General features: G+C 41.0%; 1 protein-coding gene across 19 annotated transcripts in view; it reads left to right on the forward strand.

The window, feature by feature from the left end:
* Positions 1-20,457, forward strand: part of adgrb2 (adhesion G protein-coupled receptor B2) — a 212,253-nt gene extending 191,796 nt beyond the window's left edge. For 9 of the 19 annotated variants that reach the window (XM_056399495.1, XM_056399503.1, XM_056399507.1 and 6 more), the window contains 4 exons: positions 1,969-2,082; positions 12,637-12,690; positions 15,754-15,924; positions 16,609-20,457. In XM_056399495.1, coding sequence (XP_056255470.1) covers positions 1,969-2,082; positions 12,637-12,690; positions 15,754-15,924; positions 16,609-16,752 — 483 coding nt within the window. In that variant the 3' untranslated portion in view covers positions 16,753-20,457. Of the gene's footprint in view, positions 1-1,968; positions 2,083-9,646; positions 9,699-12,636; positions 12,691-15,753 lie in introns of all 19 variants that reach the window. The other 10 variants (XM_056399505.1, XM_056399509.1, XM_056399499.1 and 7 more) reach the window with 8 other exon arrangements.
* Positions 20,458-23,913: the final 3,456 nt, after the last annotated feature.

Here is a 23,913-nt window from a genome sequence, read left to right on the forward strand (position 1 = left end):
CATTGCTAAACCCCTCCCTTCGCACCTCTGTCTCCCTTGCATTTAGAACAATGAACTGTTTCAGATCTACCTTACATAGAATGCTGTTTCTCCAGCAGCCTGGCCCTGACTATTATCTGTCTTACTGAAGTCATTTTTGTGTCAATTAATCATAGAAACAAAACCACCACACGCTGACACGTACAGTGTTGTCATGTCATTCTCTGGTCTGGGTCCTGGCTGAAGAAACAGCAAAGTAGAGCGCTTTCTGTGTCTGAATGAATACAAGTAATTCAGTTCTGGGTCGACACGTTTGTGGTCGTAGTTGATTGGCTGGTTATATCTGTTGGATCGACGTGGGTCGGCAGTGTGTGAGTAGTATGTCTGTGTTAGAATGACCTGGGTGTCCTGTGAATCTCCAGTCTCTATCGAGTATGAGTCAAATTACTGCACCTCCCTTTGTACTGCTGCTGCTTTTTGTGCGATTTCAGTGTCATCTCGACCACTGTAAGAGACTGGACATTCACCTTCCACCATGGAGATATATCTGTATACTGCATATAGAGGTTATGAGTGATGACAAGCTACTAACAGTGACTGTGGCTGATCCTTTTACTTATCTAGCAACTCATATGGAGAGTCAATAGTAGCTTCTGCATGAACAAGGAGAGTGGCTCTCCTGGAGATCAACTAATTTCTCATGAATTGACTATTGACTTTTGAGAAAGATGTTGACAGTAATATAAGAAAGGGTACACTTCCATGAGATAATGGAAGGTAAACCAATTTTCAACCATGTTTTTTCTGCCCACCGTCAGAAATTAACTTTAAAGTTTCTGAACAGTTCACAACTTAATTAAAAACATAGTCTTTTAGAGGAAATAAAACTTTTCTGAATATTTAAAGGGGTGCTACAGTGATTTAGTATTGCACTTAAAGTTAGGGGACTTGCAAGAGACACATTTCAAAAACAATAGTCAAACTCTGTGCAGCACAAGTTCAGATATCCTGAGTTTGAGTCCTTCGATTTGGTCCATTAGAACTCTACAGCCCAAGCCCACACAACCCTGATGACATCATCAGGGTTTTTCAGTGTGTAAAATTGGTGGAGTGCCCCTTTAACTGAGCGTTTCGAGTTTACTACCTAAGGTCATAGTTTATTTGGGTTACATTTGACATTATTGTATGACTCAAACAAGGATATGCCAAAGACAAAAGGGGAAGCAAAACACACAGCAGCAAAAAGACACATAGCAAGGAACAAGTAGCACCTGCCTAGCTGAGCAGAGATGAGAGTGCCCACTCTGAAGTCATAGGAGCCAGTGCTAAGCGCCAGTCCTGGCCGGTAAGTGTGTGGGTGTGAGTGCTGGCATCTTGCCCCTGTGTCACTTTCAGCTTTGCAAGCTGCTTTGACGATTAGCTACTGTCGAACAGCTCCAGCACTGCCCATTAGCACAGAGAGACAACAGCAGTGGCACTGACAAATGCAGTTTGCTGTCAGAGAATTAAAGATCTGGAATACAGCTGCCATCTAGACAGACATATTCAGAACACAGGGAAGGCATTGTCAAATTTCCTTTCACTAGGGCCAGAGTTAAATTCTAGTCCATCTGTTAGACATTTAATGAGTTAGACAAAATCCTGAGTTAACAGGACCACCAGCTAGCAGGCACCAGTCTGTAACAATGGCATTTGTGTCAGTCATTTTCACCAAATTTTCACTTTAAAGGACTCCTCTGTAGTATTCCCAGTTGCCAAATTCTCAAAGACTGAAGAAGTGGATGATGTATTAGCATGAGCCAGCAATCTATTGATCTGTCGGCGTCCCTTTCTAACCTCTTTCATGGCTGGCATCACTGCAGTCCCTCAGCCTTTTACCCATTACCATTCCCCTGCCTGCCCATATATTGGCCCCACCTTCCTTTTGCTTTTTTTTTTTTTGTTTCTATTTGGTTCATTTTTGCTGTCCCTTCCTTTCTTCCCTTCCAGAAAGTGATGCACACTCGCAAAAGACATTCTGAGCTGTACCATGAGCTCAACCACTCGTCCAAGTTCCACACCATAGACAGGTATAGCAGGGACGCAGCCATGTCCACATTCAAGGTAAGACCATTGCCCAAAAGCGGGATGGGCACCCACTGTACCTGTGCACCTCCACTCCCCTTCACACTTTGTCACAACCCGAAAACCCCACCCCGTTAACACAAAAGGATTGACTAAAGAATGCAAACATTGACTTCTGCGCAGATCCAAATTATAAAGTAATATGCTTCACAGAATTTGGTCAGCACTGGGTAAATATTATCAGCGACACTGCATTTATTTTTACATGCAGCTTTCAGACAATTATAGTCATAAAAATTCTGAGCATAGCTCCCAGTCATTTACAAACATGAGGTACTTTTGAAAGTGGTTGTATTCATTATGGTGTATTTTTTTCCAGCCAAAGCGCTGCCTTCGAAATGTGAAAACATTGTTTGCTCTAACAAGGGAACTTGAATGTAATGCGAATACTTTATATATTTTCTTTACCATTTGATTAATTCACTGTTGTACTTATTATCTCGTCCATGGAGAACTGAACAATAACTACCTCATAAATACAGCTTTGGAGGCGCATTGTATTTCTGCTTATTTACTGTAAATCCCCTTTTTATGTGTGATGTAATTGGCCTAAGCTTAATTCATTCTCACTCGCGGTTTGGTGCCTTATTAAATACCTGTCAAAAAAGTTGATCACATGAGCTGTTAGCTGAAGGATAATCAATCTCAGCCTGTTAATGAAATCCAAATTCAGCAATTTAATACCTGTGAAACTATTTCTCACCTCACCTCAATGCGATGTTGAAAAGAAAAAAAACCCCACCACGTCTATACCCACAAGTGTTTTGTCTTTGCCTGTCACACTGCTTAATATGTCTGTTTAATGGATTCATTGTTTATGTACTGTATGTGACTGTTTTTCATGTGTATGTGTGACTGTGTTGGTGATTATAGTAGGTCGGTGGGTGTGTGTGTGTGTGTGTGTGTGTGTGTGTGTGTGTGTGTGTGTGTGTGTGTGTGTGTGTGTGTGTGTGTGTGTGTGTGTGTGTGTGTGTGTGTCAGTGGGGTGCTTGGGTGGGCACCTGTGCACACGAGACGCAGAAACATCTTTGAATCATTAATACACCATTAGCAGCAGACGAAAGAGTCCCTGCTTGCTCTGCACTGACCTTCAGAGGGCCAGTTTCATTAAACTTTAAACGCACACACACACACACACACACACACACACACACACACACACACACACTCTCACACTCGCACTCATCCTCATCTGCAGAGCTTCAGTGCGAAGAGCCATGATGAGTTAGTCAGCCTTGATAGGTGTACTTTCCCCTGGCATCGGCGGCACGCTGGTTCACATCTAATTTACACCGCCAGTAGAGGAACAGAAGCCAGCCTGACATCTCTCATATTCCCCTTGCCATGTAGCCACACACACACACACACACACACACACACACACACACACACACACACCACACACACACACAAACATTCTGCCATTTCCCAATGCCAGACTGGCCTTTTCCTTCACTCCTTATTTGCTCAACATCTTGATCAAGATTTTCAGAAGCGTTGGCTGACTCCCCATTCATTAATGCCAAGCAAATATTTTATGGCAGAGAAGAAAAATGGCAGGCTGCTTGCAAAGGCATGAGCCATATATTAGAAGTCTATGGTTCTTAACAGTTGCGCTGCAGCATGCTAATGTGCCTCAGAGGGAGCTCAGGTGTGCTTTGAGATTATGCCCAAATGTAAAAGAAATGAAAGGCCAGCCACAAATAATGGATAGGCTGTATTTAAACCAATTAAGACAAATTGGAATGCATATATCCTCTGGGCTAGTGACGTCACATAAGTTATGAAATGAAAAGGCAGCATAGATATGGCTTACTCATCCAAATCTATTATGTTAAAAGTAAGTAGGCAGTTCACTTAACTGTGAATAATTACACGGATAATGCTATCAGTGTCGGGCCTTTGACAGGACCCAGCTTGAGTTCAGCTCGGCTGTTGTCAACATCTCACTTTGAGAGTCACCCCCAGACACAGACATGCTGACTATACAGTAATTATGGAGATGAGAAGGGTCTGTGTGTGTGTGTGTGTGTGTGTGTGTGTGTGTGTGTGTGTGTGTGTGTGTGTGTGTGTGTGTGTGTGTGTGTGTGTGTGCATGCACGTGTGTGTGTGTGTGGGTGGGTGTGTGCATCCATACACTCGCATATTAGTGTGCCTACATGTGGCTGAAGGCCTGTGTGTAGGCATATGATTGTGTGTGTTTGTGTGTGTGTGTCCAATTTTATTCTTTTTGTTTGTGTGTTTATTTTTATGTTTGAGATCAGTGTGTTGTAATGCCTGTGTTTGAAGCACATAAACCGTGTGTAGGAGACAATTACTGCATGAGTAATGATATAATCATTTCATAATAACTTTAATAACCTCCTTTCTATGCCATATGACAGACACTGACACTGATTTTCACATATATTACATGAGTGCTGTGATTTAATAGCAAACCTAATTGCATTTCACAAGGATATCTTCTCATGGATGGACACCCAAAGTACTGTGGAAGCTGATAACCCTTAACTTCACATGGCCAATTGACTTAGTCAATTAAGGACAGGCACTATTGCGCACCTCACCTTTAAATGATGACAGAGGTTGGCCTGGTCCGAGCAATACTAGTAGAAGGAAAACCTTCACTCCCGCTTACCTGCCTAATGATGAGTCATCTACCTCAAGCAATGATGCCGCAAAACCTCATTTACCCCCCTGACTTTTTCAGGCCTCTCTCTCTCTCCTTTAAAATGCCTAAACAGTATTTTAACCCACACCCTAAACACCCTGAAAACCTTTCTAACCACCGTGGCGGGTGTTCATCCACCACAGGTTCCCCCTCCCCCTCCACCGAGGCACAACACTGAGCCGTCGCTAGTGCGCAGAACGTCCCTCGTTTACAAAGAAAGTCAACGTAAGACATACTAAACCCCACATAAACCTTGTGCAGTAGAGCCCCTCTAACTCACTCTAAAGCAGGCCGATGAGTTGATGTGCTACATGTCACTGTATGTGTATCCCATAGTTTGCCACTGTTTGTTCTTCAGCTGTGTTTTCATGCAGCAATAATGTACACTTTACATGTAATTGACTGTTGGTTAAACCCCTCCCGCAAACAGTGATTGTGCATTCATAGTTTAACATGTGTAACTAGCCATGGCAGGCCTGTCAAGCTTTGGATTTCTCCACAAACTGAAGCAGTGTGTGTGCGGCTGTTGTAAGTTATGCTCTGTGTTTACAGTATGTAAAGTTCTTTCCAAAACCAAAAACAAAAGAGTGAAACTTAAGGTGCGATCGTTAGTTATGTTGAGTTAGCTAGTTTAGTGTGTACAGTAACTGAGCATAACTGTGCCAAGGAGCATATCATTAGTTTGCAGAGTAGAAGTCAGATTAAAAAAAGAGCCTTGTTCATGACTACCACTTTCACCGTGTGTTACTTTGTACTGAAACCTGGTCCAGAATGCTATCAGGGTTTAGGCTAACAATAGCAGTACATACATAGATGCTGAGGATCCTGACAATTTGCCTGGGACATGCAGCTTTTGGCTTTAATCTTTCATCATGATATCATGTATGTATGTAGACATCAAGTGCATAGTTTAAGACACTTCTTTGTAGATTACCATTTTAAAAACAAGTTAGCAAAAACATAAAAAATTTAGCCCAAGCGATTTAAATCTAGCTAACCTTAATGCTACCTAGCTAGCTGAGTTGACGTTTACCAACTGAAAATGAAAAACCTGCTTTTGTCTACCTCTATTTGAAATCAAGGAGCCATTGTTTCAAAAAAAAAAAAAAGAAAGAATTTAGGTGGTAAATCTGCTGCTGTTATTGTGAAATGTGTATGTGCTGTGTGAATTAGTGTGAAAAGCTTGAAAGGTAACTCGGGGGTGGAGATTAGCGAACAGTCAGTTCAGAGAATGGTGCTTCAGTTTAGCATTATCTACACATGCAACCTCAAAAAGCCAACTGTTTTAAGAGTATACACAAACAGTGTCAAACTATCCGTTTACTCCATGTAGCTATTTATCTACTTCCTGTCAGCACTGTAAAGTAGTAGTAAAGTGACTGTATTTGATGAGCCTTAATGGTAGATGATCCCCTAGTGGTGTAAAAGTTTGGTGCATCACAGCTTATACCCCATGTTCTTCAGCATTCATATAATGAATGCTAGCCACCCCCTCCTCCATCAACTCCTGTACAAATTCATGGTGAAATATACAATCTGGACTCACTATAACCAGAGAGGTGGATTTGTAAGGAGGTCAGATGCAGGAAACGATTTATCTTCAATGATAAAACATGGGGACTTTTTTGCTGTTGTTTTGCTGTTTTGGTTTGTGTTTTCATTACTTTAGCACACTCAGTGTGCTGTGACAATCCACATAATCACTGTGTCCATTTCAGTGCCTGAGTTAAACCTTATGATGTAAACATCCTAACCAAGTGATAAATCAATTCATAAAGACAATGACCCATCCAAACCGATTTCTAATCACCTCATAAACCATGATATTCTGTTCATAAACTAGCTCATTGGCACTGAAAATGACCAAACACTATCCACTTTGTATGGGTGCTGATGAGAGACTCTCAGAAATATGACAAAGGCTTATGGGGTCAGAAGAGACCTGATCCCTTTTACTTCTGTGGAAAGGTAGGATCTCTGTGTTGGCCATGTTGAGGAGATGAGTGGATATCAGAAAATGTCCCTCACCTTTTTTTTTAACTGTTCATCCTATCCAATTTTCTGTGTAAGTGCAATAGGCTTAAAGTGGTCTTGGGCATTACATGTGCCACACAGATAGAATCCACATACCTCAATCTCTCAATTTCATGCTTTTCTTGTCTTTCCTCCTCCTCTCCATACCAGCCCCTCACACTTGTTAACTCTATGTTGCCCGGTAACTGGTAATATTTCCCACACTGATAGCTAGAGGCTGTTAAGTAATAAATCAATATTACACTGAATAGACGGAAACGAAGGGGGATGCAGACTGAAAAAAAATAAATGTACATGTTGCCCTGTTACATATTCTGTTCTTATTTTTGTGTTTTTGTTAACATATGTATGACCTTTAAATTCTACTCGACACTGCTAAACTATGACTAAGAAAGGTCACTTCCGGGCTGTGACACAACATATATCTCTCCTGCTTCTGTTCGTATTTTTAATGCATAAAGATGTATAGCAACCAGAGCTACAGAGGTCACGGTGCAATAATGTTAACTTCTTAGCTAATGTTTTGCTTTGTTGAGAGTGGCTGACCTTGAATCAAATGCTTTTAATATATATACATACACACATATAGTTGAGGATAATATTTGTAGTGTTATATATAATATACTTTACTCAATATACATAAGTGGATAGAAAGTGGGCTTCACATTAATGTTAATGACAAAAACAAATTCAAATCCTTTTCTGTTTTAAGTATAGTGCATGCGCTGACAGGGGCCATATGGCTAGCAGAGGAATGGAATCCATTTTCATTGTGTCTCCCATAATGGAGACATGATACAAATGGAGTCAGTGGGGTTACTGAAAGACAGAGTGGATGCAGTGTGTATGCAATGCAGTATTTTTTAGCATTAGTGTCTGCACTAATGTTGAGCTTCTCGGCCTCTGTCATAGTGGAACTAGCCCATCGTTTTCTATCCTCTCCACAGGGTTCAGAAGGTCATAACACAAATTTGCATGCGGTGCCCAATGATGCAGTGTCTTGCCTCTCTGTGTGTGGGATGGACGGTGTGTGTGTGTTTGTGTGTGTGTGTATGTTTGAGAGAGAGAGTTTGCACTGCATAATGGCCTGGCTGATGCATTTTTTAGCTCTCAAATGGGATATATTTCCATCCCATCGTCTGCTGTGTTCTTGATTAAATGAAGCGTGCTTGACTTCCCTCTCCAGATAGACAGTGAGGAGTTATGCTGAACGCAGTGGGATGGAGAAAGAGACAAAGGAAACAAGTACCCTACTTTGTTGTGATTTCACTCATGCTAGATCAGAGCGGGGACGGCGAACAAATTTCCGATTATGAAAGATGTATTTGCAATTCAATCTAAATGGCTGTAGGCATGTGTGTAAGTTCTACAATGGAATCCTAGTCTACTAGGCCACATATGGAAATATATTGTGGCATAGTCTAAGAGGGTTCTTCCATTAGCCTGCCCCATAAAAGAGAGGTGCGACCTGGGGTGCTCTCTTTATGCATCCTCAGTTAACATTAGTGTCTGTTATTGACATTCTCACAATGTTTTCAGGCCAGGAAGTTTAGGAAAGGTAATGTGTATGCTTTGAGGATGTTTCATGTAAAATGAAGATGTATAATTTTAAATGACAAAGACCCAATTTTTGTTGATTCAGTGAGGGCAATTTGCCTGCACTTGCAAACCCCATAGGTCTTGATAGTCAATTTGCTGGCATTAAGCTAAGGGGCTTCAATTTCACATTCCAGCAATAAAGCAAGTCCTCCTCTCTTCTTCCTCTTCATATCTCATTCTCCCCTCTATTCATCCTCCCGGCTTGACATTTTCTCTCTTGCTGTCTCCCTCCTTTTCCCATTTCTCCCTCTAAACTGAGCCCTCGGTGGCACGTTTGAGGCATTAATTGAATAATTAATTCCTCTCATTAGCTTGTTTTTAATTATTTCCTTGCCCCCATCTCCGAGCCAAGTATAAACTCATCAACTGTTTTCATCCTTCCACATAAATTGCCCATGAAAACTGAGGGCTGGCGAAGTGTAGCTTTAGCACACTGGCTCTATCAGTGGCTCCTAATGAGGGGACGGTTAGCCCAGGCGGAACAAGCCCAACACTGGCTTCGTGCACCAACAGGCACAATACTAATTTAGCTCATTTAGTGTCCTTGGGCCAATTAAAGGGAGGTGAAAAGGGCCGAATCCACTAGCTGGAACAGTTTTCACTATAGGAACACTGGCCTTGGATTGCATTGCGCTGCACTGCGCCGGCCCAGACAGCGGCGAACCAAGCCTGTGTGTCTGATTGCTCGTTTGTTTGCAATGTGTTGCACTAATGGAATTTATTTGCCCTACATTCTCCAGATTTGGCTCCTTTGAAGGGCCTTATTACTTGTGACACAGTTTCCTTCCCAGCTAAAGGGTAAATGGTGCTAAAGACTGCCATGGCCAGTTAGTCTATTTTTGTGCCGCCTAATAAATGACGCTGGTGTTGATTTGGCAATCTGGATTCTATCATTATCTTGATGATATAATCATACAAATAAACAAACGCACAGAAACCTTGAAATACTCCAGTTCTGGTTCACTGACAGCTGTAAAGTCACAGAAATGTTCTGGTATCCACTCAGTCTACTCCTGCATTGTTTGATGTTACTTTCATTTTCTTCATGTATAAATGTGATTTAAGTTTCATGTGGGCCTCACACTCACACTCACTGTATGTCTTTTCTTTGCCTTACTGCTACATTTTTTATTGATTTGTTTTTTTTTGTTGTTGTGTTGTTTTGTTTGTGTGTTTCCTGTTTTATGTCCTTTGTTGGCTGACTGGGCCTTGTGTTGCATGCTTGTTGTCATGTCCCAGTTTGAATGTAGCCAGACAGTCAGCAGAGCCATGGGCATCCAAGTCAACAAAGGTAAAGTTAATCCACTTACCCGCAACCACCTGTCCTCCCCATCATCTCTCATAGACAGCCTGCCACATTACTTACCCACATCCAGACACAATTTCCATTCCACGGTCCAAATGAGGGGGGCTCTGAGTGGCAGAGAGTGGGCCACATCCACCAGCACTGTTGCAGAGGCATCCCGAGAAGGCTTTAGATGTTTGTGCGGTAGCATCTTTTTTTTTCTAGTGTGTACCTTCCGACTGAATCCGTACAAACTGTTTTTCTTTATTTAGCTTTGTCATGCTTGCAGCATTGTCTCTCAGAACCTAGAGTAGTTTGCCTGCAACTTGTATTGCTGGGCAGTTATAGGCAAAAATTTCCAATTGGCGACTGTTGCTCTATTTACTCCTGCAATGCCTACAAAGGTATTATAATATATATAGTATAGTATTCCTATGATGCCTCCTAAAAAGCCACAGTGGAGTACTGTAGGTAACTTGTTAAACTGGTTGACACTGATCAGGTATGATATCAGTCAATTATAATCCATACTGCAGGTTCCAACACAACCAGTGTTGGTGCACAAGCTGTACTTTTAGAGATTAAATATTTAACCACGTTTGACACTTTGAAGGTTGATGAGGCAGAAATATAAAGGTACTCATTATGGTGATTTAAACTGGCCAGAAAAAAAACTGTCTGTCATAAATTGCCATAAGTTCAGCCTATTGCAGGTAGTTGAAAACGCTCATCCTGTCGCCCAACCCTGATATATTTGACTTTTTTATGTGGTATAAAAGTCAGTCAAGAGCAAATATGATAGAGGAAAAAATAAAAGACATAATTTGCCATCCGGAAACGAGTAAAGTAGAGCAATAGAAACTATTAATAAATAAAGTAGATTAGTCCTTATTTCCAGATATCTATTTGTTGTGTTTATGCAGCTTTTCGATGGAGAAACTATAATTAAATCTTTTATTTAAGTAAAAGCAGTAATATTGTAATATAAGAATACTACAAGTCCTGCTTTGAAAATGTCACTTAAATACTTTAAATACTGTTACGTTATTACTGTATATCTAATGTTATTGGATTGTAATTATGGATGCACTGATGTTTTAGTAACATTTTACTGTTGTAGCTGGTGGAGATGGAGGTACTACTTTATACGGTACGATAAGGTATGCATCATAGTGCATAAACTGATCTTATGTTTAGAATGGGGAATGTTAACATGTAAAGTAGAAACTAAAGCCGCCAGATTAATGTGGCGGAGTAAAACGTTCTGAATAATGTGTGTTTAAGTACAGTAACTGAGTAAATGTACCTAGTTACATCCCACCACTGACGCAGCTGCCAAATATATTTAAACCGTCAATAAATGTAGTCTAAGCTAAGTAATGAGCACATCACACATGACAGTAAATCAAGACACCCTGAGGCAATCTGCTAAGACATAGAAATGGTTTTAATCTCCGAGTGGGTGAATCTGAATCTTAAATCTTATATATCAACAGTGAAGGATTTGTTTTTCTGTCTTTCTCTGCGCACACATATAAAGACACACTCCCAAACACTTTCATAAACAGCTCTCCAAGACAGAATGATGTGCAGTCTCGTCTGCTTCTTTTAACAGAGAGAAAGAAGTGAAATAAGAGCATAAAACTCTGTGTGTGTTGCAGAAACTTCTTTACAACAACAACTTCAAGCCAAGATAAATTTTAAAAAAAGCCATACTGACTGGTCAATATTACCCGACTTGTAAGGGCCACTGTAGGGAATCAAGCTGGGCCCAGACTTTAGGTAGACTGGGATTCGGAAAGTACAAATGACATGAGCGCTCACACCAATCCCGTAATGACTGACACACGCGCGCGCACACACACACACAAATGTATTGAGCTGCTGGCCAGTCAACATAACTACCAAAGGAACTGCAACACCAAACACTGTGAGATTCGTATTTACTTCTTTTCTTCTTCTTTTTTTTTTTTTTCACTGCTGTTGCTGCATTCATCACCAGCTCCCACGCTGACCAGCCCAGTAGGAAAATACTTGTTACTTCTGAACAGCAGTGCATGTTGTGAACAAAAACAAACTCCGGACCACCCATCGTGAGGAAGACAGGGACATAAAAAGACCGACTGATAACACTGCAGAAGTACAGCAGGGGAAGTTAGGATCATGTGTATAAATCGGGGGCAGAATGTACAGATTCAGCAATGTCCACTTTATTACCTAGCGTTCACTATTTAACGTGTTAACACAAAACAGTATAAAATCAATAATGGAGATAGTGTAGATAGCGTCTCCATGCACTTATAACCAGATTAGTTATCCTCTTTCAACATTATTTACAAAACATGAGCTGTAAAGCCTCCAGCACTGCACAGTAGAGTCACTGTTACGGCTTTTAGAATCAGCTTACTTTTTTACGCCCACATGCTGTCCTTTTCTTTTATCCTTTTATTAGACGTAGTTGCTATTAGTCGTGCCTAGCATGTAGAAGTCTTTTTCCTCCGCCCTTGCCTTTGCTTCCTCAGTTTTCCTCTTCAGCTTTCACAGGTCAGGATGTTAAGAACAAAACAAAAAAAACACCTGTTTCAACACAGCTCGATTATGTGTGTATAACCATGCCGCACTGTTTCTGTTCGTGTATGCGTGTTGTCAGTGTGTACACGTGTTATGTTCTCTCATGAGAGAGCTGGTGAGAGGGGATTGAGAGATGGAGACAAAGAGAGAGAGAGAGAGAGAGAGAGAAAGGGTAAAGTGTGAGCACAAAGCAACGACTGCCTGTTCACCTGCTGAAGGTGTGGGAACAATGCTGTTGTTTCAGGGCAGAGTTGTCAGTGACTGTGACCCCCCCCCCCCCCCTTCTCTCTTTCTTTCCCTCTCTCTATCTCTCTCTCTGTCTCTCGTTACCCTCCCTCCTCCTTGTCTTCTCCCTCCCATTTCATCACCACAGAGGGAAAAGCGATGGAGCATTTCGTCTGCCGGAGGTGAAAAGAACTCGTCGAGTGTAAGTAGAGGGGTTTCTGGCAAAGAGAGAGAGAGAGAGAGAGAGAGGGATGAGATGGGGCTTTGGGGCAAGGAGGGAATAGAGGCAGGCAAGAGATGGCGAAAGGGAATGGATAGACACGCAGTAGCAGCACAATCGCGTTAGCCTAGTCTCCAAGGGATAAAGTTGGGCTTAACTGCAGCATTACCCACACTCCTGCATTACAAAATGTTCCTTCGCCAGCATTTAGCATGCAAATTGGCTCCCAGATTATGCCTTTTGTATTCATTTTACCAACTGTCAGGCTGTGACGCAGGGAGAATGATAATCAGGCAGATATTGCCCCCTAGCGCTTGGGCGACGATCATCACACTGTAAGAGGGGAAGGCAGGGCTGTGCTACTGCAGATCAATGAATGAACCGTGTGTGTGTGTGTGTGTGTGTGTGTGTGTGTGTGTGTGTGTGTGTGTGAGCGCGCGCGCTCGTCTCAGATAGACAGGGTTTGAGGGTGTGAAAGGCTCGACGTGAATTACACGTGAGTACTATTGACGAGGAGGTAAAAAAGACAGGAAGGCGGGATTGTGGGGCAAGAGTGTAGAGAAAACAAAATGACAGAAGCTGAATGAAAGAGCTGAGTTGTTCTGAGGTAGATCTTAGGAGCATATACAGTAGCGCTCTGTCCTCTAATGGATTACATGCAGTATGTACAAACAGGAACATTGATGAATGGGGGTGAAGGACATCACAGAATTTGCTCTCAAATCCTCTTTACAAAGCATTTATCTTAGGATACGGTGCTGAAAATTCTGCGAATATTCATATTCTGAATGTTCATTTGGAGCATGAATATTCAAGCTTCACGAAGTCCAAAAGCTCTGCTGCAGCTGGGTCCATCATGTCTGTGGAAATTATCACGAGTAGTCTGTCTTTTCTTTTTTTCTTTTTTTTTTTTTTGTCTTTCTATGTTTTGCTCCACCAAGACTCATCTGGGCTGGCAATCCCTCATGTCTTTTCCCAGCTCGTATCTGTGAAATCATTATCTCCACGAGATAACGAGTCTGATTTGAATAATGGCCCTTATCTGATGCATAATGCTACCTCTAATTCTGTTTTGAAGCTAATCCCCCAACATGTATTTTACATGCATGGTGTGCACAACTGCGGACCACATGCAGAAATCACAGACCCTGGTCTAGCAGGGTTCATGCTTTTATTTGAAAAGTTACTGATTGGGAGAGGTGGGAGATGAAAGAGGGCAGGTATCATTTCTCTAAATAATAGCACAGATTTTTTAGAAGATAGAAAAATGGAGAGGTGTCTTGAAGGGCAGGTAGGTATGGTGTTGCTGTTTAGTATTTGTAAGGTTAAATAACTTATAAGAAATGGCACTGAGTGGTGAGCCTCTCTGTGTGTATGTTGACATTTGCAAAGGTTAGAGACATAAGATCAAAGCTTCTGTGAGTGTATATTTAAATGAATCCATCTCCAAATCTGCACACAGGTCAAAACTGTGGTTTCCAGGTACTGCTTTTAAAGGAATTTTTTATATTATTACAACTTGAGTCTTATTTCATAGTGCTGGCATTGATTTCTACCTATTATGATAAAACTGTGCTCTCCAAATTTGATTGCTGAAGCAATCTTGTCTGACATGGCAACAATCATGAGCAGCCAGATAATCAGACAGGTTGCAAACAAGCCAACAGTTTAGTCTGATTATCTCAACCCATTTATTTCAAGGCCAAAATGTTTGTAATAATCCATCATCGCACGGGAAGGGTGTGTGTGCACATAACTGCTGTGAGTATGATAGGTCAAATTGGAAACATGAAATCAGGGTTGTATTAACCCACCACAGGGACCCAGGGCAAGTGTTAACTGTAGGCCCCTGGTTCCCCATCATCGCACTTCCCCAATTTTGTTTGGTTAAAATTTTGATTGGAAGCAAAGTTATTTAAGAATATCATCTGTGCATTTTAGTATATCAACAAACATGCTTTCTTGAGAGTCAGTCCGCTGTTTGTTTAATCTATAGAAAAACAGAACTACCTGCCTTCCAAGAAGGAGTCCAACATATAACTGCTCATAAAATGGCAAATTGTCATTTTTACACTTCAGATAAGAGATATAATGTGGTGATTATTGAGTTTTAGAGGTGCTGGAGGGTAGATTTAGTTGTTTTCTAACCAGCTTTATATTTAATGGACAGAGAGTTATGAATCTCTTCATGTAACTCCACCAGACAGCAAATAAGCGTGTTTCTAAAGCATGAACTATTCCTTGAAGATACTGAAATCTGCATCAAAAACATGCAAAATTGTATGATAAAGGTAATAATGATGGAATAAGTAAAAGAATAATGCCCTTACCAATTTAGTTTTAGTTTAGTTTTGTGCTTTAATGCATATTCAAACACAAGTTTGCAGTCAGTTGAATTACCACAGTACTTGCTGCACAGGTAATCTAGGACTTTTGTTGCCCTTGGTTAGTGTCCGGATTTGCTCAATTGTTAATCTGGGAGTTGGTATGTAAAATAGGAGGAATGTTGAGAACAGATCATTCAGGTAATACTGCAACTAATCTTCCTTTTGTCCTCCAAATAAGTTTAGCTAACCTGGTGATTTATTTAAACACAGTGTGATTGTCTAATATAACTGTTTGTGTACCTGTTGTGTAATGTTGCTACTGTCATCAATTGAGATTAAAATGATGTCCAAAACCATGAAAATACCACCCATCTTATTTGAAACAAGAATTTAACTTTAACTGAGACTTCGGGCTTTATCTTACACAAAACTTCGCAATTCGGCGCCAAGCGTTACGCAAGTGTCTTTCAGACAGTCACAATTGTCATTTTCCAGTCCAGAGATCATGTTGTTTAAAATGCATTATCAAGATAGTACAACCCTTTTGAACCATGCGCCTGGCACAGCGATTGTTTTTTCCACCATTGAATTAGCTAAAGTGGATATGGACACGCCCTAAAGGCACTTTGGACCCTGATTTCGAATTCCATGTGGCACCTCAGGTCGCAGCTAACCTTTCCTTACATGGCCCCTTTTCCTTGTCCTTCTTCTCCATCAGGACAAGTCAACCCCGGAGGACCAGAGCTCCTGGGACAGCTTCAAGACCATGACTCCCGAGCTGTCCATCGTGCCTGGTGAGCAGAAGGATCGAATGGAGCTGCACAATAAGAACTGGGACTCCTCCTCTGCTAACACACCCGACTCATCCGAGGGAGACTTCCAGACTGAAGTGTGAAGACACGCAGATGTACACACACTCACTTGAATACACACACTCTCATGCTGAGATACAGTACAGATGCACACAGAGATACTGAACTTCTGAAAAGCTATACATAAGTACATGATTTTTGGCAAAGATCTCACACACACTGCTCCCCGTCTCCTGCAATGTGCTCTGTCGGATCCCATACTGTATTTGTTTACTTCTGCAGTGGACAGACATGGAAAGAAGACTGTTCTACTCTATATTTTCACAAAGACTATTGAAAAGAAAGAACAGGGGCTTGACACGTCTGTGATTGAGAGAAATTTTTAAATGAACTTAAAAAAAAACCTATGAAAACTTATTTCTGAGAAAAATGTCTTGATTTTATTCTGGAGAAAAAAGAAAATCTCTGATAATTGTTTGATGATTTGGGGGGTAAAAAAGAAAAAGAAGAATATTTCTGCACCGTTCAGTTCTTTTTATAGCAAGGGGAAAAAAATCTCACTGAGGTTTCTCACACTGGTAGCTCCCCCCTAGGCACCCTGCTTTCATTTATTTCCTTTTCCCTTCTAATGGATGACGACAGCATTCAATCTCTCAGTCTTTCCTTTTTTTTCTTTTTCTTTTTCTTTTCATCATTTTGGATGGATAGGGGATGGGAAAGAGCTGCTCATTGATATGTGCCATCCTCTCTGCTTTTTTCAGGTTCCAGTTCAACAATCCCATCCATCCATTCCTCTCACATCCTCTGTGTCAACATCGTATTCCCCCATTTTTTGTGTGTATTTTCTATGCTTTAGTTTAAAGAATGTCCTTCCCTATGGTTTGAAACTTTTAATGAAAAAATAATACGACTGAAACAAATAACTTCCAACTGAGTTGTGTTCTATGGTTTAACTGTTGAAGAAGAAATGATTTATTTTCAGACTGGTTTGTTTGGTTTTTTTTCTTCATTGTTTTTTCCCTTTTTTTCATTTCCTGTGAGGATTAACCCATGTGGAACTTTTAAAAAAAAAAAATGATTTAGGACACACACAGCACATAAATGTGAGCTTGCTTTCTGAGGTAATATGCTCTGCGTGTCATCTACCCATGAGGGAAAAGAAGGATAGTTATTGTCATGCAGATTCTTTTTTTCCCCTACTGCTTGGAGATAAAAGGCCTTTAAAGATTGCTGCATCTGAATCCATTTCAGCCATCACCAATCATAGTGATGCCAGAAAAAGATAATATCTCAGTCATTTTCAGCCCAAATGGAATCTATGCTAGCTCTGTTTAGCATCTCTCAGCGTCAAAAATGTATGGCTTACAGTGAACTATTGATCAGTTCAACGGGGTAACTCTTTTTCTTCTTTTACCAACAATTTAAAATCACACATGACTTCCTCTGCTTTCTTCTACCACCTCCTTCACTTCTCTCCTTCTCTGTTCTGCTCGTTCTGCCCACCCTCCCAGGAGGCATGAAATCTTGATTTTAGCAGTGAAGCCAGTTGTATAATTCCTCGTTCACATGGATCCCTCTCTGTATGATTGTATCCTGCACTTGTGAGCGCAGCAGCTGCAGAAAGAGAGAGCGAAACAGAAAGAAAGAAAGTCAAACATAAGGCAACAAGGTGACTTGACACACTGAAGAGGAAAAAAAAAAAAGCCAATAGTGATTCTTTCTACTTGACATTCTACATCCGTACTTCAGTCACTACAAGAGGACCACCAGTTTCCTGCTGTTGCTACATTAGCAAATCAGCCCTCCACACACCACAAATACAAATCAAATCAAATTTATTTATATCAAAGGTTTAAAACAACCAGTTGACCAAGGTGCTGTACAAATTTTAGGCATCAAAAGTAAAAAGGCACAAGTAATAGAAAAGGCACGAATAACAACAATGAATGCCAATGATGAAATACAAGGCAACATCAAAATATGTGCAAAAATGTAAAATAGAAAACAGAATAAAAGATCACATAACATTTGATTGAAGAAGACAAACGGCTATTCCAAAGCTTTGGAGCTGCCACTGCAAAGGTGTGATCTCCCTCACCCACTAGCCCCAATCAGGGAACAATTAAAAACAATTCTTCTTAGGATCTAGAATTGGAGTATGGCCAGAGGAGTATGCACAGGGTTGCCAACCCCTTGGCTTTAAAAACAAATAAAATAACCTTGAATCCAATCCTGTTTTTGACAGGTAGAGCCAATGGAGGGATGCTAGTACTGGTGTAATGCAGTCTCTTTTTCTGGTACTAGTTAGGAGTCTCGCTGCAGCATTCTGCTTCAGCTGCAGGCAAGACAAAGAGGACTGACCAATACCCAGGTACAATGAGTTGCAATAATCAGCCTTGAGTAGATCAATGCAATGGTAACAGTCCTCATATTGTTGAGAGAGGGGATGGACTTCAGTTTAGCAGTGCTGAAGATAGTAGCCTTTCACCACAGAGTTGATCTGTTTGTCAAATGTCCATGCAAGGTCAGAGATGATACCAAGATTCCTGGCATGGGCATGAAAGTTTGATGTAATTGGCCCTGAGTGGATAGCTATACTTCTTGTGGTGTTGGGGGGACCAAAAACACTTGTCACTTCTGTCTGGTTGTCATTCAACTGAAGAAGTTCACATCCTGGTGGCAAATAAGGATGGATGTCATAGAGTCAGAATCCCCCAGATTCAATGGAAGGTATATTTTCGTGTCATCAGCATACCAGTGAAAGGAGACGTGTTTAGGGAAGATAGAGCCTAAAGAGAGCATAGACCAAGCAAATAAAATGGGCCCTAAAATGGAACCTTGAGGTACTCCACATGTGATTGTGGCACTAGTGAAGGAGAAGGTTCAAATCTTAACAGAGGACCTGTATGTTAAGTAGGAGGCCAACAACTTGAGTTGGATGCCAACCTGGTCCTTAAGACAGTTTAAAAGAATGCAATGATCAACTGTGTCAAAAGTTGTGCTGCAGTGTGAAAAAATTAAAACAGCACATAGACCTAAAGACAGCAGTGGTCATCTGAAACCGAGGCCTGATTGGAGTCTAAATAAGACAGAAGCTGTGCGTAGACAACTTTCTCTAGAACTTTGGATAGGAATTGGAGTTTGGAGATTGGACAGAAATGATTTAGTTCTGCTTTGTCAAGGTTAGACTTTTTAATATTTTTAATACAAGACTGCATTCTTTAAAACAGGACAGGACAGTTTGATTTGCAAGACTGTTATTTATGATTAGAGAAATTGAAGGTCCAACAGTGTCCAATACTTCCTTTGGAAAGTATGTAAGAAAATATGTACATTGTAACTTTTATGGCTCGATAACTTTTCTTTCCATGGTCAAAGCAGCTCTCTGTAGAAAGAGATGAGAGACAATTTAGCATGTGTGAGAGAAAATGGTCTCCAAGGAAAAAGATCCAAAAATATATATAGAGAAAGCTAGAGGTGCAGATTAAGAAGGGGGAGTGCTCAAAACAGTAATTATCCAGGGATGGCGATTTGTCCTGACATTTTCCAATGCAGCCCTCAAACCATCTGTTTAAAGATCCCTAATGTGGTAGTAGTGCAGCGCAGCGCAGATGGCGAGACAAGAGTGGGGCCCTTCTAACCTTTCAAGCTAATCAGCTGATAGGCAAACGTACAGCTCGCCTCCCCCCAGGGGAGCGAGACAGGTTCGGCCTCAAGTTGCCCAGTTAAGGTCACATTCACCTGACCTTCTGTGAAGCTAAGGATCCAAATCTATTGTACAGTGTGTCCAAACCGAAAAAAAGCAGCACTCCGAAAGCTACACAATCTCAATAAATGGGTGTTACTCTATGACAGAAAAAAACAAATGAAACAGATTTGACCTTGACACAGACAAATTAGATTTTTTTTATTTGTAAAACTGAACATTTTAGAGAGAAATGTCTAGATGAATCTCCATAAAGCCTTGTTCCCATGGTAACTTGCAGAAAGAAAGTAAGTAAGAAAGAGAGAATGCACGCTAAGATTTTGTTACGTCTTATCAGTGAGATTTTCCATATTTTGTCATTTTTCTCTCAGTCCTCATTGAGTTTTCAGGCTCAACAAGAGACTGGATTTTTACTTTTCATCCTCAAGAACGGTAAGTGAGATGCTGCTCAACTGACTGAGATAGAGATGTTTGACTGATTATTCAAAGGTGCCACCACTACTAAGGATCATCTTGCATCTTGTTTGCTACGAGAAACGCTGATGTGACTAACATGAGATGATGCTGGTCAGCTGGTCAGGGTATTTCAGCTATGTTTTCTTCTTCTGTTAGATGCCTGCCAAGCTCAGAAAAAAATATACGAAACACTGATAAGCAAACCTGCAAGTTTATTCCATGTGGAAGCCAATTTCTATGTTCACTTTCACCTCCACCCCTTCAGCCTTTGATGCTTAGGTGTAAACCGACTGCTACAACCATCCAACATTCCAGTTGATTTATTTCTGACAAACCCTCCCTTTCCTTTTCTCCCTCATTTTTGTTCTTTTTATACATAAGATTGTACAAAGTAGTCCTCTAATGTTTTCATAGTGTCTTTTTATATGAAAATAAATTTTCAAATTGATCTCAGTGTCTCATATGTGCATATGCGCAGCTTCAAGGGCATCTGTGGATGAGAACGACTGGGCTCTTGATTTGCAGTGTACTCACAATCCCATGTTTTCATAATATCACTCTGGGTATTGGGCATGACAAACTCTGTTACCCAGAGGCATTGAAGCTTAACTGTGACCAATCAGAGGCCCCGCTGGTCTGTCTGAAAATGTAAGAGGAACAGTTCTGTGGGTTTGAAGTTATGTTGCATTGGAATAACCAAAGGGGGAAATGTCAACTCAAAGTGATTATTTCATTAAAAATGTATAAACTTTGAGCGATATTTATGCTAATAACAATCCTCTTCCAGAGTGGAATTTCCCAAAAATGGTTTTGTTATGTAATATGGTGAAAATAGGATGGGTGTGGATGGGTTTTAATAGTCCAGTCAGTGGTGCTGCGATGAAGGAACAAAAGGGGGCTGCACAGTGCGCATGCCTCAGTTACTCTACATTTGCCCTCCAAGGGGCTTGTGGGTAATTAAGTGTGGATGAGTCTGCCCATGGAGCTGCCATCAGTCACCCTGGAGAAAGGCCACCAACTGGAACTTTCTCAAGGGAGTGAGAGGGATGAGAGAGAGGTCAGAGGAGGAAGAAAATAGAGAAGCCAGCCCCAAGGATGAAATGCATGGTGACAGAGTAAAAGCAAGGAAGGGACTTTCACATTACTTCTGGCAGTAGCATCACAGTGATTAGAGTGCCTCTTGGTTATTTTTCCCTCAGGTTTGCGGGTAATTAAGTTGTGGTACTGGTGTGTCACAAGTGACCCTAGGAGAGACCCTGCTGACAAATAACACAGGGAGACAAAGTAAAGAGTGGACAGACATGAGCTGAAAGAAGATATAACAAATTTCAACTTGACTGAGGCTGTGTCCACCAGGAACCTTTTGTCAGCACTGCCTTTCGCTTGATATTTACAATATAGACAGGACACGCTACTGTGTGCTGCTGACAGCCCTGGGAGATTAGCGTGTTTTAGTGCTCAGAACAGCAAGTCCTGAGAGTTTAATATAGATGAGTTACACAATAGAGAAATAGTGTTCCAGTGTGTGGTTTGAATAGTAACGCAGCAGGAACAAAAAGCATTAGGCTTTTCATGCATAGTCAAACTGATAATCCACAACTCAACAATTTTTTTTTTGTGTGTGTGTGTTTTGGCTGCAGCTTCTGGAACAAGCAGTTATTGCTGTGTTGTTTTGTCTTGTTATTCCCAGAGATCACTGCACAGAAGGATCACCAGTACTGTGACATCCGCCCCTAAACAAACAAGCGTGGGCTGTACTACTGAGCCCTGCAAAACAGCAGGATTATGTATATGATATTAATGTATCAAATTATATAATGGATTACCAACTGTGGGAAAATTCCAGTTTAACTGTGTCAATTGTTTTTGGTAATTCAACTTCCCGTGAAGCACAACTCAGGTACGTCCTGCATCATTACCTAATGATTTGTTTAGACCTTTATTGTTGTTTGTATTGTGTATTCTGGTAGATAAGGCACACAAACAGAACTGCATTATGTAGAGTGCTGTGTGCAGTGTACTTGAAGGGACACATTCATGCAGGTATTGGTGGGGTCCAAGAGCACATTTTTTTTTGCCTCACACGCGAACCCCCCAGGTGAAGCCACACACATTCCTGCAGCTTGTTTCGTGCTAGCTCACAAAAAAGGGATGTACTGCAAATTCTCGAATAATGACAGGGCCTTTATTTACCACCATCAGTAGAAAACCAGACCTTTATTTGGATCAGATTTATATTACAAAGACAAGGACAGGACTTTATTTCTATTTTCCCCCCTGTTCTCCAGTTGATGCAAACTCAAAATATCCTCTGTTTTTACCTGTTGTCTTGATAACTTCAGTAAAAATTTCCACAGCACTAATTCCATCACTACAGGAAGCGTTCTAATTACTGGCTTTTAATGTCAAAGAACATCAGCAAGTGTTGAATTTGAATGACGCCACTTTAACATCGATCAGGTGTACGCCAAAGGAGAAACAACTGTAACTAATTAGAGTATGAAACATAAGAACATCAGAGCAATGAGTATAACACAAGTCTGTTGTTGTACTGATGGAATTAGTGCTGTGGAAAAGTACATCACACTTAATTTACCATGTGAGCTATTGTAGCAGGCTGCGAGTAATTCCTTCATTGTTTTTGTTTTTTTACCCAGCCTTTATTAGTGACTGGCCTGTATTTATTCAAGCTGGGCCACTCCCCCGGATTTTAGTTGAATACCAGCTTTTATATGAGAGTTTACAGTAAACAATGCAGGGTTTTAAATATTCAAAACCCTCAGCTTTGCAAATGCTTTACGGAGACAGAAATGTATTCAAAAGCTTTGTTTGTTAAGCCTCAAAGAATCACCCGATGCATTTTGGTGAGAAACACCAAAAAGCTTTCTTAAGCAAGGCATAGCTTTACTATTACATTGTTTCTGCTGTCAGAAGAAAAATTTGATCACCTATTGTTATTTTAATACAATTTAGAAACAAAAGCAGTGGAAAACAAACAAACAACAGCAAAAAAAAATAGTGACTGATGGACAAGGCCCCCGGCTATTTGAAGTATGCAGTAAGTTAGATGTGTCAAGCGAGAGCAATGGGAGAGGGAGAGTGAGAACAAATGAGATTGACAAGCAAAGTCAAAAAAACAAACAAAACAAATTGTAGAGAGAAGAAAAGAAAAACACCCTTGGAACATAGAGGAACGTGTGCTAGCTTGGGAATTCGGCATTGCAGCAACCTGTGAGTGGAATTACATGTCTCACTTTGACGCTAGAGAGGTTAAAGTGCGCTGGGCGTGCGAGGACAGAGGAGAAATCCATTGCTCTAACGGTTGTAGCATGTCTCACTGTCCCTCCTCGCTGGCTGACAGATGGTTTTGTCCCACAGGCTCAGGTGCCATGCTGCTCAGGGTGGACACTGACAGAAGAGCAGACTGACAGATGAGAAGGGAGGATGGAGTGGACAAGGCCGTCGTGGATTGGAGCGCTGAAGAAAGTTTTTCTTGAGGACACAATGCAAAGTAGAAGATCACAATCTAAACAGAGTCCTTTTAAACTTCTAAACCAAGTTAAAGCCATTCACAACCCTCTTGGACAACGCCATGAGACATCTCTTTTTCTGATGTTTCACGGAACAGCTTACTCTCATCTGTGCTGTTATGGATCAGATCCCTGAATGCTTCACGATGCCAATATTTCAGTTTTGGCTCCGTTCTTTGGCACTGATGGCACAGCCAGACTGCTCCTTTGAGACTGCCTTTCCACAAAGGTGTTAGATGGCTGTCCATGTGAAATGCCCTTGCTGTCCCTCATCCAAATTCTGGCCTTGCTAATCCATTGAGTGTCTCAGTCCTCATCATACAGGCCAGGATAAAACACAAGTGGTCTTTGACACTTTGAGGGTGATTTATTCA

Source organism: Seriola aureovittata, chromosome 16 (assembly GCF_021018895.1).
Source record: "Seriola aureovittata isolate HTS-2021-v1 ecotype China chromosome 16, ASM2101889v1, whole genome shotgun sequence".
Lineage (NCBI taxonomy): Eukaryota > Metazoa > Chordata > Actinopteri > Carangiformes > Carangidae > Seriola > Seriola aureovittata.